Source organism: Manduca sexta, chromosome 16 (assembly GCF_014839805.1).
Source record: "Manduca sexta isolate Smith_Timp_Sample1 chromosome 16, JHU_Msex_v1.0, whole genome shotgun sequence".
NCBI classification, from domain to species: Eukaryota; Metazoa; Arthropoda; class Insecta; order Lepidoptera; family Sphingidae; genus Manduca; species Manduca sexta.
The window spans coordinates 9,600,074-9,616,908 of NC_051130.1; the positions used below are offsets into that span (position 1 = coordinate 9,600,074).

At 32.6% G+C, this 16,835-nt stretch overlaps 2 protein-coding genes across 9 annotated transcripts; both read left to right on the plus strand.

The window, feature by feature from the left end:
* The first annotated feature begins 188 nt into the window (after positions 1 to 188).
* LOC115446511 (ninjurin-2) lies at positions 189 to 11,822 on the plus strand. 8 transcript variants are annotated; one of them, XM_030173178.2, is made up of 4 exons: positions 189 to 392; positions 6,201 to 6,318; positions 7,007 to 7,183; positions 9,398 to 10,372. In XM_030173178.2, exons 2-4 carry the CDS (start codon positions 6,211 to 6,213, stop codon positions 9,632 to 9,634), a joined length of 522 nt encoding a protein of 173 aa, XP_030029038.1. In that variant the 5' UTR covers positions 189 to 392; positions 6,201 to 6,210; the 3' UTR covers positions 9,635 to 10,372. The 8 variants fall into 8 exon arrangements, with proteins under 8 accessions (XP_030029038.1, XP_030029039.1, XP_030029050.2 ...); XM_030173179.2 differs by having other exon boundaries at positions 6,209 to 6,318; XM_030173190.2 differs by lacking the exons at positions 189 to 392; positions 6,201 to 6,318 and adding an exon at positions 703 to 855 and having other exon boundaries at positions 9,398 to 10,373.
* Positions 11,823 to 12,933: 1,111 nt separating this feature from the next.
* On the plus strand, positions 12,934 to 14,401 carry LOC115446510 (dihydropteridine reductase). Its single transcript, XM_030173177.2, has one exon. The coding sequence runs from the start codon at positions 13,183 to 13,185 to the stop codon at positions 13,885 to 13,887; it is 705 nt and encodes a 234-aa protein (XP_030029037.2). The 5' UTR covers positions 12,934 to 13,182; the 3' UTR covers positions 13,888 to 14,401.
* The last annotated feature ends 2,434 nt before the right edge of the window (positions 14,402 to 16,835 follow it).

Sequence of the window (16,835 nt, forward strand, 5' to 3'; positions counted from 1 at the left end):
GACATGAGAATGTGTCGTTGTTTATTTTGCCTTCTACTTTACAATGTAAGTTGGCTTTTATCCAGAAAATAAGTTGCTGTTACGACATATTTTAAATGTGATGCAAGATGATTTTTTTTTATTGCGAGCAGGAGCGACGTTACCTACATTATACATACAATAGCCAACAACTTCTGTATTCAGCGACATATATGTGTAGAATGTAGATGTCTCTATACATATAATATGTCGAGTTCATGACAATTAGCTCTTGTTAGTCATTCATTTGTAGAAAAAACAGATATCAGTTGTTACAACATTTTTGTATTTTGTAACGCTATCAACATATTTCGAAAAATATAACGCATCGGCCGCTGAATTTATTTGTGTTAGAAATTATAACAGTGACTAAGGTGTGATTTGTAATTTAAATTCATATATTTTTATAGATATTCAATTTTAAAAAATATAAGTGCTTAGTATATTTTTTTAAAGTTGTGATTGTGCTAAAGATATTGTGATCTATGAGTTATATTGCAACTCCGGTCTTATATAAAATTAATACAATTTAAGTAAATTCACTGGCAGTGGCTCACTATTACGAGTTTCTATATAAAATTTGATGTGCAAATCGATTTTTTTTAGCGATAAGTTCCAATTATCCCGAAAGATAAATAATGGGAGAACCATAAATTATTGTATTTTCTAATTTTTATCAACATGTAAATTTTAAATATTATTTTTGTTCCAAAGGAAAAAAAATACAGGACCTTGTAATAGTGACTTAGCGAATTGAGAATATTTGGCGATCATAATAGAGTTTGAGTATTTCGACTTTAAAATATGGAGAAGCCGGTCAGATTCGTACTTGAGAAGGTACATACTATATTCTAACTGTATTTATTGTGTATAAACAAGGTGGTACAGAGTAAACTTGCATCATTAAAATTATAACGGGGACTATACCAGACTATACTGTATCAATTTAAGCACAGGTCACCTCTACTACTGAGAGGGTAGACCTTCGTCCACCACGCTAGTCCCAGTGTTGTAGCACACACTTCACATACTTTCGACATTCCAATGATGAATAAATTATGAAGAAGTAAGTAATCTTAATTAAATATTAATAATTCTATTTTTAAATGATAGTAAAAATAGCTTAACTGCCAAGACAGATCGCGTATTCAATTTTATCTCTAAAACACTCCTGATAGAAGTTACGTGTGTTTTTGTTTGACATTTATAGTTAAAATAACTTTTGATGAAGTGTTGTTTCAAGAAGACAAGTACATGTATTCAATTACACCGGTCAACACGATTTTTGAGTCTGGCTCCTGAATATGAAATATTGGTTTCTCCTATGTTACAAATAAATAAAAAAATAACTGTTCCGATCAAAGTTTGCTTTTGTAGAAACTAGAGCAATTTTACTGAGTTTCATAAAACACATACAAATTTTTATACTTTCTCTGTAATTTTATTTAAAATTACGATAAAAAAAAGTTTTTATTGAACATCAAAGTCTTTTGTATACAAGAATTATGACTAATAATAGCAAACAAATGGAAAATAACAAAAAATCATGTTCAAAAATGTTTTTTTTTTTAATGGATCTTTTATGTTTGTGTGCGTATTAATCCCCAAATGTAATCTCCCATCATACTGTCGTTGTACTGCCCTTGGTAATGTCGTTCAAAGTCCATCACATCTTGGTAAAAACGTTCTCCCTGCTCCTCTGAATAGGCACCCATATTATCTTTAAATTTGTCCAGGTGAGCATGTAGCATATGGAGTTTATGGGACATTCTGCAGCCCATCAATTTAAAACTTTCAAGCATAGTTTCAATGAACTCTTCATAATTGTCGACACTGTGATTTCCAAAAAAAAGAATTGACTACTGCTTTCAGATGCTTCCAGGATTATTTTTCATGAGCAATAAGGAATTTTGTGAAATCATCGCTGCTCAGTATTTGTTTTATTTGTGGTCCAACGAAAATACCAGTTTTAACTTTAGCTTCAGATAATTTGGGAAAAAATCTCTTTAAATATTCAATAGCTTCAGAATTATGATCTAGAGCTTACACAGATTGCTTCATTAGCCCTAACTTTATATGTAACGGTAGCATTAATATTTATTTAGGCTCTACTATTGCTTTCACTTTTACATTATATTTTCCAATTTGAAATTAACACAAGCAACGTGAGGCACCCATTTTATATCTTGATTCCGTATTTTGAGGTAATAAGCCTCATAGGTTTCGCAATGCTTCAAAATCGCTTTAAAAGTCGGTTGTTACAATTCAAATATACTTTTTTTAAAATAGTAATAGACTAGTAAACACTCACTACTGCCGTTCAGACATAATTCACAATTTGCAATTAAAATGATCAAAATGCTACCGCCTATTGCTCATGAGAATCAATTAAAATCTTCAAAACGTACTTATCAACATAAATCAGACAAAAGCAAACTTTAAGAGTTAAAAATGTATATCCGAGTGTTTTTCGATGTTTGGAATCAGAATTCAAGCATTAGAACAGAAACACAAAAAAAAATTTTTTTTTTGTCGACTTGTGTTATTAACGCAATATCAAAATTACCCTGTAAGTATATTATGAATTTGCTAAAGAAACTTTCAGATAATTCTTCACTTTTCCTAGCTTGAGAGCCTTCCCTCCTCTTTCTTCCTCAATTCCACGTGATACCTGCATAATGATTTCTTATGTTTACGCTTATGCTAGATATCGAAATAAAACTACTTTTCGGATTCTACAGCGGTTTTTTGTTTTTAAATTGTCTTTTCGTTTCGAAGAATTTGCAGCCTTCATGGTCATAAGGCGAACTAAGGTAAAGGTCGGCTGAAAAGTTTAAGTTACGATATCTATCTACGTTTTACAAATAAGATGATGGCGATCTACACAGAAGGCTACAGTCTTCGAAGTGTCAGGAGAAGATTAAAAAACCAAAACCGCGATAAAATCCGAAATAAAAAAAATCGTATTCAGATTTTTGTGTGAAGATTATAGCTGTTCTTTAAAAAAAACCTCGCTTATAGGTAACAAGACTCCTACTACAGGAAAATATACACACATTGTTATTTCTAAGTAGATACGCAGGTACATAACCGATATCTTTGTGATTTGCCATCAATGGTATTGTAGTCAAAGTAATGCGAAAGAACAATTGAAATTTAATTCGACAAGGTACTTAAATAACAATGATAAAAGGTTACTTTTAGATGACATTGAAGTATTCCGTTAATTTTTACCTGCCTACAAAATAAGTTATTTATACCGACGGTTATAGTATTGTACTTATTTTGTATAACCACAATGTAGAGCATCAATAAAGTTTGCGTTGTGCAACTAGAGTCGAGAAGTAGGTACTTTGCATCTTAAGTACTTTTTAGACTCTCTTCTTTTCAGCTCTCTAAATAGTAACGGGTTGTCTGCTTGAAATCGGGACATTTGACTACCAAGACAATCTGAGTAGGAATTCGTACCCAAATATGTAGGTAGGCTGTTTTACAAAGGTATATTTCAGAAAAGGTAGGCCAAGGTGCATTGATGTGCTGTTAAATTGGATGCCGACGCTCGTCAGTAGAAAGTAGGTCTAAAGGATTTCCATGTTCTTTCTGTGTTATATTGCCGGCATGTGCATATTAACTATTAAAATTAGAATTTTTGAATAAGTAATTTCAATTCCATTGAAATATTTTAAGATATTAAACTTGACGATTTTAGAATAGTCAATGCCAATAAATAAATGAAGAAGTGTTGTTAGCTCGGTTGTTAGGTAACGGCATCGATTTTAACATTCTGCATCGCGACGTCGAACAGACAATTTCTATTGTCCTCCAATTCCCACGACGGAAAATGTTTAATACAATGATGATACAATATATTTGCATTAATCACGTTTGAGATGTCATGATTTATCAACTGATTTAAAAACAAAGATGGCTGCGGTTCTACCGGCGGGAATACGGAATGGGGTGAGTGAAAAAATTTGCATTCGCCAACACGCAATGAGTAGCGATGTATTTAAATCATGGTAGGTAATTTTTTATCTGTATATATTTCGAATTATTTCCTAAGTAGGTAAATTTTAAATTAAATAATATACACTGTGTTGCAAATTGAAATAACATTTAAAGAATTAAATACTATTTGCGTTAATTTTGTGTGCTTTTCTATAATAACGACATTGTAGGTATTCTGTTTGATATTATTTCTCACAGTTGCAATTATTTTATTAGTCTTATTAAATATCAATCATAGGTATTATGGTTTTATTTCTTCTAATGATGCAGAATTACTGCATCTTTCACACTAGCTTTCTTTCAACCTTATCTAAAAGATCCATTCGTTTATAGTTGCCATTTTTTTTAAAATGAAAAAAAATTGTATGATCCATTTTTGAAACTTCGAATTAATTATGAAGAATTTAATTAAACTGCCAGTATCTTCTGTTTTATCATATTTTTTGTTTGTTAAGTAGGTAATGACAGAGTATTTTAATAATACTGTTCATATATTAATGCTTTATGAAAACGTCGACATTCTAATATAAATGAAATCGAACATTTTTTTTTAACTGCTGGACCCGCTTTCTTCTTTCTGATGTGTATGTAGTTGCATGTATACTGACTCAGCACGCCAGCTTCCAAATCTAAATTAAAGAAGCTAGAATTACAGTATATTTGTCGAGTTGGATAAAGCATTTATGTTACAAAATTTACATTAACATTGCTGAAGCTTGAGATCATCTGCGTGATGTCCAATAGGAAACATATAAAATAGCCGTACTCAATATTTTTTATTCAGAACATAAAGACGATTTTAGTGATGGCACTTCGGGCCACAATGTAAATTCGTTAACCTATTTTCCCAAAATAATTAAAATTTTACGTTTTGCTGGTAGTAAGATATATTTTATATCTGCTCGGATAGCGACCACCGAATAAAAGGTGTTAAAACCCATTATAGTGGCCTACGTAAATGTGTCGCGTTCCGGGATTAGCAGGAGTATATCCGGTTCCAACAAGCCCGCATAGTTGTGTCGATTGCCTAGGGGTAATCATCTCTCGTCAGTCGATATTCTATTGGACCCCACTACACTTACCATCAGGTACAGATGGGTACATTGTATATATAAAAAAGTGTACACCTATATATATTACGAGTAATGTTCGTGAAATTTTAGTTTAACTGACATTTTTTAACTAGTCAGCATTTACAAAAACTTAACGAGCAGGTCGAGTACTTAGCTATGCTGCCCCTAAAATCTAGAACCACTATGATATTCGCTTGCTTAATTTGTGCCGGAAGCTAATATTGAATTAATTAAGGAGTTATTTACCAATTTGCTGCTCATTGGTAATCATAATACAATGATGGCTGTAATATATCATAACATTAAAAGGAAGTAAACAATATCTTTATGCGTAGAAAGGAAATAATTACGTATAGGTATGTGTAATTGCCTTGCGTGCAGGATGGTAAGAATCAATCTATTATCTAGCATCCGTTGAAGATACGGATACAGCCTTCCATACTGTTTAGGCTAAATGAAATTTATTAATTGAAAATAATATTTTACCCTCTATGTACTTAATAATATCTAAAGTTGACTTACCGAACAAAGGAATATTATCAAAAACGACCGATACAGATCGGCGGTAAAACACTAATTAATTAAATTTATTGGCATGGGAACAAATTTAAGATTATCATCGCAATTTTTATTCGTGTATTGCAGATATCGTGTTAGTTTTTAGGGCCGATAACCTCCTGATCTCAACTCTCTCTGGGAAATTAAATAGCGGACAAATCCTGTTATAAACATCGATGACAGATACAGCTCTGCCAGAGGACTGAGTCTTAGCTCACTCATTTATACCATCAAGTAAACAAAGAAAAGATAAATGAAACGCAAAAGCGCACGAAAATCCTTGCTCAACACTAAGTACTTATAATTAGTGTTAATAATTCGTAATCCATCAAACAATCATACCAGACAGTTTGATACAATATTTATAGGTAAACATCATCGATATCCATATACTTTCGTACAGTAAATTATAGAACAATTACAATGATCAGGCAGTACTTTAACCTTGTCGAAAGGAAGTATGTGTGCGTTTTCCAAACACCTGAATCAGTACGAATCTGAACGGCCTTAGGAAACAACGAAAATTGACCGGTTTATTTTAAGTCGTATAGTGATGGCTGATGAAGGGAAAGACAACGGTGATAATGCGCAAGCGCAAGTAAACATCGATGAAATTGTTACTAAACTTCAAGATGCTCCGACGGATGTCGTGTCTGAATATGTAATGTATTTTATTATCTACACTTTAAAATCTACATTATAAAAATCTGCTTGTACTTATGTGATGAACTCTAAAACTTCTGGACCAATATTAATAAATTTTTTATACTATAAGAAAGTTACTTTATCCAGAAGTAATAGAACCTATTTTATTTCAATACGAAGACGCAAAAGGCAACTATAAGTTTATTTAAATCGTTTTTCTTTGTTAGATTTAACGTTCAGCGTTCAGGAGGTTAACAAAGTGCATTACTAGAATAAAACCTTGGTAGACCTAAAACAAAAAATAAGTTTAAAAACACAGCGAATGGTTATATTCTAGATAATTTCGTTTTCTTATGGTATTGTTAAAACTTATTTTCGGTGAGTTGTACTATGTACTGTTTGGTTTGGCACTGCCTTGATATAATCAAAATGAAAAAAAAACCTACATAAACTACAGCTAAATGCAAAATTAACTCTCTATCTAAAGACTCTATTTGCATACAGTAAATTACTAAATGGATTTTGATAAAATTTAGAAAAGACCAAACTTGAAACCTGAGAAAGGAAAATTTTACATAATTGTCACAAACAGAATTTTAAGCTAGTGAAACCTTGAGCATAACCTAGGTCTCGAAGTCGGCTATTATGCTAATCAATATCTTAGACTGGCAAAAAATTACCTACCTTGTAAACTATCTCCTCAGATAAAAGGTCTGGATGCCAACCGATATGCGACGAAGAAGACAGTGGCACAGGGAATGCTGGACATCGCCCTGCTCACTTCAAACGCTTCTCAACTAAAATATGTTCTGCAAGTGGGACCGAAGCACGAGTTCTACACGTTACTGGTGGTGCTGATCTCCATCTCTATTGTTCTTCAGGTGAGAAATATTTTTTTATGGTCACCCCAAAATGACCTTACTGTATCAGATGCTAAATGTGTTTTTTGAAAGGTTGGTGCATCTTTGTGCGTTCACAAAGTATCACTTTTCCCTCTAAATAGTAGTAGAGTCTTGTAAAGTGCGTCGTGTTGTTTCGGGTTGGTAATTTCTAGCATCAACTTTATGCATAATTTTGACAGAATTTCCCTTCAGATACATAAACATTGAGACGAAAATTTAGCAGGAAATCATATAGTAGTAATATAATTTTAATTGATACCCACTGTGATAGGTTATAGAAGTGCAAACTTGGATGGTGCAATAGCCTAATAATTTGAGTCATAATGATAAGTGAGCATTTTATTAAGTATTTTATTCGCCTTGAGCGCCAAGTAATGTTGCAGTTCATTTCCATTCCTGTGCTATAAAAAAATCATAGTATTTGGCACAGAACGAAGTTCTATCTGGTGTTTTCAATCGTAAAATTCGAAGTTTTCTCATTTCTTTGCTTGAATAATGTTAATCTAGAAGAGTCTAGTGTACAAATGTGTAATGATTAATTTTAAATTAAATTGTATAAATAAAAGTTCGTAGGAAAGATTGACCAGTTGATAAGTTAATTATTCTAAAAGATGATACTATAGATAGATATAATCTAATAGAAATAATTGTAGGCACACATAGTATCATCTATAGATATATCTCTTATAGGGGACGAGACTTTATCGTTAATTTGAAAATTTGTTAGTAGTCTTAACAAATTTTTAAAGAGAGAACTTGGAGAAAGAACTTTAGATAATGTTGTCGCTACAGAGTAGAACGTGTTGAGCAGTGGATTCCTCCAATACCGACATAATAACAAAAAATAGGTATACTTAAGCAGCAAATTCAAAGTCCAAGCATTTATAGTTAGATCTATAGAAATATATACTTTGCTCTTGAGATATCTCACCAAATCTGTGTCCAAGTGCCAGTGCCGTGACTAGCTTTTTATGCACCCAGTGTTTCTGTAACTGCGCCTATGCAGGACCTAAAACTTGGTCCTGGACTGGTAACCCAGGACCAAGGACTCTACGTGTCTACAGGGTCTACGACTTATTTCTGTACACTACACTATAACGTTTCAAACTTTGCTTGCTACTCCTTTTAACGTATTGTTTACAGAAAATAGCAGATTATTTGGTATTGATGTTACTTATGAGTTTGTTAATTTATAACCATGTCAGTCTACTTAATTATTGAAAGAAAATACCAGATTATGTTTCGAGTATTAATGTCCTTGAGGATTTTCTTGATAGCAATGTAACAAAGTATCTATAGGTGGCGATGGGCTTCGTCCTTCTAACCCTGAACCTGCTGCATGACTGCCGGTTCCAGCTGCCTCGACATCGCACTACAGCCTTCAACATCAATTATGCCACAACAGCCACAGCATTCGTAGTCACTGTTCTGAACGTTCTCGTATCTGCTTTCGATTCTTCGCTAGCCAAATATCTTCAGCTTGATTGAAATTGATTTAACTATCAATGTACAATATATTCTTAAGTAAAGTGTTGTATCATTTTTTTAAAATGTCGTAAGTTTAGTAGCATTTAAAATATCAAAAATTTTAATTTAGGCGAGAAATCCACTTTCGTTGGAATAATATTTAAAAAGTAATTAAGGTTCTTACTTAATGAACATAAACAGTGGATCAGATGTCGAATGTGCATATGTCGTTTAATGTTAAATTTTCCTGCCATAAAATTATATTCCACTTTCACTTTAGCTCCTTTCTAATACGACCACCTACTTAAATAGTAAATACCCGCATGGTAGAGACATGAAACGTTTCAACACACGTATAACACATAGCATTTCGTCACATTATGACTATTACTATTAATATAAATCTACTATAATTAGTTAAATATTATCTAAATTACGATCTGATTCCAGGTATCTAAAATTTGGCTTGTAGATATTACTTTTATAATTTAAAATACCAAAAAATATTCGACATTTTGAACTAATGTTATTAAATTAATTACACTAGCTTAGAAAATTCTAACTATCGACGTAACTTGCTTAATTATAAAAATAAGGAACGAAATTAGTTTTATAACTGATGTAGATACCCATAAATAAAATCAGTCCTCAGTTAGCTGATGTTCTCATTAATCAACCATTTCACTCAATTTTTATCCCACCTACAAAGATGATGATTTGTTTTAGCTGCTGGTCGGGTTGTTATTCGTGATTATTGGCGGGCTGGACCTCGACGATCACGCAGACCAGCCCTCGGCCATCGTGCTCAACGATGTCATTGTCATGTTCATTTTTGTCATATCCGTAATAAATATCGTCATTTCCGCTTTTGGTATTGAGTATTCTAATAACCCCTTGTATTTGGAGAGATTAAAGTACATCAATGAAGATTATATTAGAAAAGTAAACGGCAGTCTAAGTTAACGCCCTGAATAAGATATCTAAGTCATTAAAACAGTTAATAAATAAGTTTAAATTTATGCATATTCAAACGTTTTTTAAATTTGAAACCAATAACCAAAAGTTAATCGAAGTATTAAAATGAACTCTTCGTTTTTAGACTCCTGCTACTTAGTAAAAATTTGTTTCATAGTTAAGTATTCAAAGTTTAATTTTAGTTTTATCGATTACCTACGTATTGTAGCCATATTTAATATCACAAGTCGATTCCCACGATATAGTTACTTACGTAGTTTTATTCAGATAGAGTGCCCATTACATTATAATTTAAGAATAGTGTAATTTTGTTCTAAAATAAAAAAATCTGATTACTGCTTTGACAATATCAATAATTTATACATATTATTTTATACCTGTAACATTTCATAATGTATTTGCATTCATATGCTTTCACTTTTACTTTAGCTCTACTACGCTATATTTTTCTAGAGTGCCATTGCAAAATATAACCAACGAACGATGTTTTTGCGTATTATCTGTAATTATCTGTAATTCATGTGACAGTCGAGATTTTTATGGCCGAGACATAAAATATATAAATCTGAACCGCTATAGTCAAATTCACAGCGAAAATGGATCAATTAAAATAATTTTTGTTTGACATGCTTACATATGACTTTATTGATTGGTTGATTCTTACCATTAAAGCGTAGTTAGAGGTTGGAATATATCCAGGAATGTGTTAGTTATTAATATAGTTTTACTTGTGCAGGCGAGCGCGGGGGTGTTGGCTCTCGTCATATCGTTTCTAGACGGGCACCACACGCGGAAGAAGCTTGCAGATTGGCTCTACCATACGTCAGTTGCCATGATGACAATGGTGGTGTTTTGTGACGTCATTAAAATGAATTTCGGCTTAGACCCCGCGCTCTCGTTGCAAGATTATTTCGGGAATACCACATTTACTAGTCCGTATGACAATTTTTTGAAAAATAGTCGTGTATAAATTATTTATTCATAAACATAATTAATCTAGTCAATACAGTACACATACATATCCATTTACATGTTATGTATCATTATACGATTATGAACGTATTTAATTAAGTTGGAATATGTTTAGGTATTAAGTAACCACTTTTTCTGAGAACATATTATCAATAAGAGCATTTTATAACCAATAGAAATATATAAGCATGCACATAAAATGCACCGGATTTTTAAACTCATATCAACTTTTATCATTTATAGTACACGTACCTATAGTACTTACGTAATAATACTTATGTAGCAGGTAGTATTTATTGGAAGCAAAAGTTCGCAAAATATACACATAATATTATTTTTTAAATAGGTACTTCATAGTTACGGGGTCGGGGTCGGTTAGATGTATAACTATCTCTCAGATCCTCATGTTGCTGCCTACACTGTCTTTATATATTATATTCAAATTTTAAACTGATTTTTTTTCTTTTTAGCACTGGCATTTATTTTTATTTTTTTTTCATTTATTTTTTTATTTCCTAGGTGCTTTCTGCAGTTGTGGCTGTTGTTCTTAGTACTATATACAACATAAACCATCAACCTCATCAAAAGAGTGCCAACATATTGAACAACGTGAGCTTGGTGTTCAAAATCATAAGCATCACAGTGAATGTGGTCATCAGCATATTTTATTCAATGCAAATCGATTTGGCCATGCCGAAACCGCTTTAATTTATGATTTTATTTTTTCTATTTTTTTGCACCTGCAGTTACCTCCTTTCTATGTAAATTAGGGTAGTTTGCGATAATTATTTGTTGTAAGTTTGACCTTTGCATTATTTTATATAAGTCTGCAAATACTTAAATTGACAGTAGATATATCTGCTTGTTAAAATAAACCTTGCTGTAAAACAATAATATCAAAATTATCTTTTGGCGTCAAATGTATTGGTAACATTTCTATATCTACTATACCACCGCACTATAATCTTGGTGATGTTACAATTCAATTATGATTCACGAGTCATCTTCGCGGTCTGATAATTTTAAAAATACTTTAGAGTAAATTTTATACTTTGCTAATAAAACAATAAATGAAAAGTCGTCTGGTCTATCCCGTGATGAAATAAGTACTTACCCAATATTCTAAATAATAAGCCTTTATCATCGCCTTTGTACCTTTGTTTCTATGTACCTACTTATTTAGTAATAAATGAATTTTGTTATATATTTTGTGTTTAATTTTTAAATAACTTATTATACACTTCGTATACATAAAAGATATACAGGCAAATTTATTGCTACGGGCATTCGCACGTAGTCCTCTTTGGGGTAATTTAAATTTATTTCTTAATATAAATCAAAAAAATAGAATATAGAACTTAAACAATGGAGAGACTAAATACTCCCTTAATACGTGTTGAACGACTATCTACATAATATCTATCTAATTTGTAATATCATTTATCTGAACGCGTTTTCTATCTATAGGTATAAAGGGGTGACTAGACAGACAGAGTGAAGGGAGCACAAATGGTGAATTTCTCGTCATGTCTCGTGTACACTTTTAAATCGGAACATTGCTATGTTTATGACCCGTATAGTTAATTGTAATTACTTATTGAAAATATCATATACATTTTATAGTTGTCCTTAGGAATCGAACCTCGGAGTCCAATAAGTACTCAAGAATGACTCGCCGCCAGCAAACCTATGAGGTGACGTCATGTGGACTCGTTTTAATTTTTCTTTTTAATTTCTAATATGATTTTACTTTTGTTAAAAATGTTATTGTGTAACTATTTCTTTTACTTTTTTGTTAAATAAAATTGTGTTATTATATTTTTTTATTCTATATTCATAGTAGCGGATGTCCTGCACCCGTCATGCGTGAAATGGAACGGTACTTGTCACTCGGCTGTCATTAGTCAGCTGTACTGTCTAGTGTGACCAAGCTTAGAAAGATTCTATGGTTTTAGTAGAAACGAATATTTAATCATTTTTGTGATAGGTTTAAAAAATATATTTTCCATCTTTTACAGAGTAAATAGAAACTGTAAATCTTACGTGAATAAAAAGAAATGTCGAGTTTAGCATACCACCAAAGTTTACAGTAAGTTTTAGTAACAGATATAATAATGTGTTTTACCCGAATTTCAAGACGAGATATCATTAATGAAACGGATATGGATATGTTCATTATGATATTAAAAACTATGTTATTTCTTTTATAAAACACAAATTACACACCATTTATGTAACTAGTAATAAATGTGGTCACACTGGTACTGTCAAATGTCAAAACAATTGTCATATGACATTTGACATTGACATAAAATCAATAACCTGTTGGACACTGTTGGAGTTGTTATATTATTAGGTATAACTTTATAAAACTTGATTGTACGCTGCATAGTCACGCACAAGACCCTACACTAACCGCTCGGCCGGCCGCGCTATAACCTTCATTGTTTACGCTAATTTACCTCAGGCGTTTTTGTGATAATAAAGTGAGAGGTTACCGCTAGAGCCTACGGTACATTACGTTATTAGTTACTCCCTAGCACTGAAAGTGTACAGACGTTATTATGGCCAGCGGAAGAATCGTTGTGTACGGCGGCCGAGGCGCGCTCGGCGCAGCCTGCGTCAACCACTTCAAATCGGCTAATTGGTGGGTCGCTAACGTCGATCTGAACCCGAACGAGAAGGCCGACGTCAACATCACCGTGCCTAAGGACGGCTCGTGGGTGCAACAGGAAGAATACGTCGTGAACGAACTCGGAAACGCCCTGCAAGGTCAGAAAGTGAATGCTGTGATTTGCGTGGCGGGCGGCTGGGCCGGAGGGAATGCCGCTAAAGAGCTTAGCAAGCAAGCGGATCTTATGTGGCGCCAGTCCGTGTGGAGCTCCTCTATTGCCGCGACTCTGGCCGCCAAATACCTGACTCCAGGTGGACTCTTGGCCCTTACCGGTGCTAAAGCAGCCCTGGAAGGTACCCCAGGCATGATTGGTTACGGCATGGCGAAGGCTGCTGTCCACCAGCTTACAAAATCTCTGGGTGCCAAGGATTCTGGTCTTCCAGAAAATTCTTTAGCAGTTGCCATCATGCCAATCACATTGGACACAGAAATGAATAGAAAATGGATGCCGAAAGCTGATTTTAGTTCGTGGACACCACTGACCTTCGTAGCTGAGTTGTTTGATAAGTGGATCAAGGGTGACGAACGCCCGGCGAGTGGCAGCTTGGTTGCTCTTGTCACTAAAGACAATGTCACTAACTTAATTGTACAATAGACAATAAGATAGCTATAAGGGAAAATGTATTCTATTTAATTAAGGCATTATTTTGTAATGTTTTATTCCTAAAATGTAATGAGAATGATTCTGAATCGTAATATTGTTTGGGAAAGAAAGTTAAACTTGTTTTTTATGTGGTCAAATTTGAATGTTAAGTATTTGTTTGTCATTGTTATATACACATTTAATGTAGGTTGAATTCATTGTCTTTATAAATATTATATTGTATTATGTCACAAATGTTAAAATAAAAAAAAAATATCAATGCATTTATTTGCATTTTTTGTCTCTAAAATTATTTTCTTTTGTATAAAAGAGAGTACTTACCTAGATACAACATATTATCTCTATTAAATCTTGCCAACTTTATTTGTTATAGAATTCTTGATTCTAAATGTATCCAAAATAATATATGACAATAAAGAATGTAATCTCAAAATAATAACTGATGTATGGTGCATATAATATGTGTTAGATATGATAATAAAAATATATAAAATTGAAGCAAGAATACTGTGTTTTTTTATCAGACTATTGAGTGTAAAAGGTTATCTTGCTTAACCAATATTCAATTATAATTTATACAGTGATAATGCTTATGATAATAATTATTAATTTGGTTTGATTGTATGAAGCTTAAAGTTATTGGTTTATAATAAAGAATCATATGAAATTAGACTTAAAATAAGTTTATAGGAATTTTTGTAATTGTTATAATTTATATTATTTGTGAGATACAGGAAAGTTTTTGTGAATAAAAGACAGAGTAAATTATTTAAAGACGTGATTTGCATATTAAATAGTTTAAAAAATACGCGGAATTTTCTATCCGTTATGACGCATATTACGAACAGGTAATTCCTATAAACCCAAGTTGTTTTCCTGGTGTCAAGTGGTTTTGTAAATTATACAGATCTTTCTTTATAAATATCATTGCCAACTTAGTGTGTCGCCTATTTTAAAAATAATAAAACACTGATGCTCACGTGGCCAAGCCATGAAGGCTGCAGTCTTCGAAACGTCGGGAGAAAATAATAATGTAAATAACCGTGAAAAAATCTGTAACTAGTTTTACTTCAATGTCTAACATTCGCGTAATCATATGAAATAGTTATAATACTTAATAATCGATAGAATATGCCTATACATACGTCAAAGCTTAATAAAGTTTTTTGCGGCAGATTTTTTTCGAGTTAAATAATTAAACTAATTGTTTGAATGTCTTAATTGAGGATTGTTTCGCTTTTCTTTTGGTATAAATAATATAACTTGTGTTTACAATTTCCAGCCGTAAAAATAAACGTTAAAAATATGTAAAAATAATCTTCAAGACCGTGCAGTTGAGCAGTAAATAGTAATAATTAAGTTTTTGTCCACGTTTTCGTTGTGGTGACTTCGAGCGTAATATACTTTCACTTTTTAAACGTAGGTAAGTAGTTGGAAAGTAGAGCTTGTTACATTTTGATGTGGTAAAAAGTTTGCTCAATGTTACGTCATAACTATCTACTATTGAGTAACACCGCAGATAATTTTATATAATAATGTGATCAATTTGCGGTCATTGATAAATGACTACAATACCAGCATAATGATAAACATTTTGTATTGTGGATGCATTTTATGTCGATGTTGAGTTTATACCTACTTAATTATATTGTCATTTAGCAAATGAAAAGTTAACTACAAAACACGAGGACCGGGTTGAGACTTGAGATGAGGTCAAGGCGGTTCAAACATGCTTTCCGTTTCTTGTGATATAATAACTTAAACTTTTCAATTAAATTGATACATAAATTCATTTCCCTTAAAACCAACATAGATACAGAGTTTTGTTATTCCTTACGGACCTATTCATTAAAATAAAAAAAATATTTTGCCTAATTTTGTAAAAGCGCCTGTATAGTAATCGACATGAATAATTGCTACAATGTTTTTACAAGGATTCATGAATTGCTAAAGCTAAGCTTACATTTTGTGCTCGTAAGCCAAGTTAGTATAAATCATACTACACGAATATTTGTATTTTAGGGAATGACGCAAAAATCCATCTACGAGTGGTGTCGTGTACCTGATATCTTCTAGGTAGAGCTTGAATACTTTATGGCTGCCGTATGGTACTTACTCGCATGCATGAAGCATGCATACCACTACACTTGGCGTATTTGAGCGATTTTTTATATGCCAAATGCAGTATCATCTTTGTACTTAAAATACACAAAGTCGATATTGCTTTGTCGGAAAAGCGCAAATATTTTGACGAATAGACCAAATGTAGTATGAATTCTGGACTATGTTTATTTGAATTATTTAACAGCAGTGTACACGCATGAATGCGTAATACCACGTACAAGTAATCTAACATTTCAGATTCAGTAAAGGATGTAATGTCATCCAGTATTAGATGTTGCTAGTGTTTATTGGCAGGCGTTACGCAAACCATTGAGCATACGACGTATTGTAAATCATGTTTTAAACAAAGAGACCACATCAAAATACGTCCATTCTTCTGCTATTTTTGATGCTACAGTCATACAGATACAAAGGACACCCTAAATGCATAGGGACCGCCAAGATTAGTTTTAGTGAGGTGCATTATCATCGCACTTACATAATATCATTAAGCTTATTTTTAAAATTCAAATTGCGCGGGTTTTCGAAAATGTTTTATCGTTATTTATATTGGGCGATAGTTCCCATTGTTACATATTTATTTTGTGACTTATATTTTTGTGATTTCTTTATTTATGGGCAGTGGGGGTGCACATGCACCTATCAGCAGCCCCCTCCCGGCGTCTATGTTCTGGTGGATCATTGGATGGTCTGATTCTTAATTGTTTTTCACAAATAAGAACCTTATTTGTGAGTGCTATAGGCGACTTTTCCCCAGAAACAGTTCTTTATCCGAGGCGTGAACAGAAGGAATAGTAGGTTAATGAAAAACAAAA

Coding starts and splice junctions, on each gene's coding strand:
- LOC115446511 (XM_030173178.2), top strand. CDS start 6,211: ATGGCTGATGAAGGGAAAGACAACGGTGATAATGCGCAAGCGCAAGTA. Junction 6,319..7,006: donor CGGATGTCGTGTCTGAATAT/GTAATGTATTTT, acceptor CTATCTCCTCAG/ATAAAAGGTCTGGATGCCAA. Junction 7,184..9,397: donor CCATCTCTATTGTTCTTCAG/GTGAGAAATATT, acceptor GATTTGTTTTAG/CTGCTGGTCGGGTTGTTATT.
- LOC115446510 (XM_030173177.2), top strand. CDS start 13,183: ATGGCCAGCGGAAGAATCGTTGTGTACGGCGGCCGAGGCGCGCTCGGC.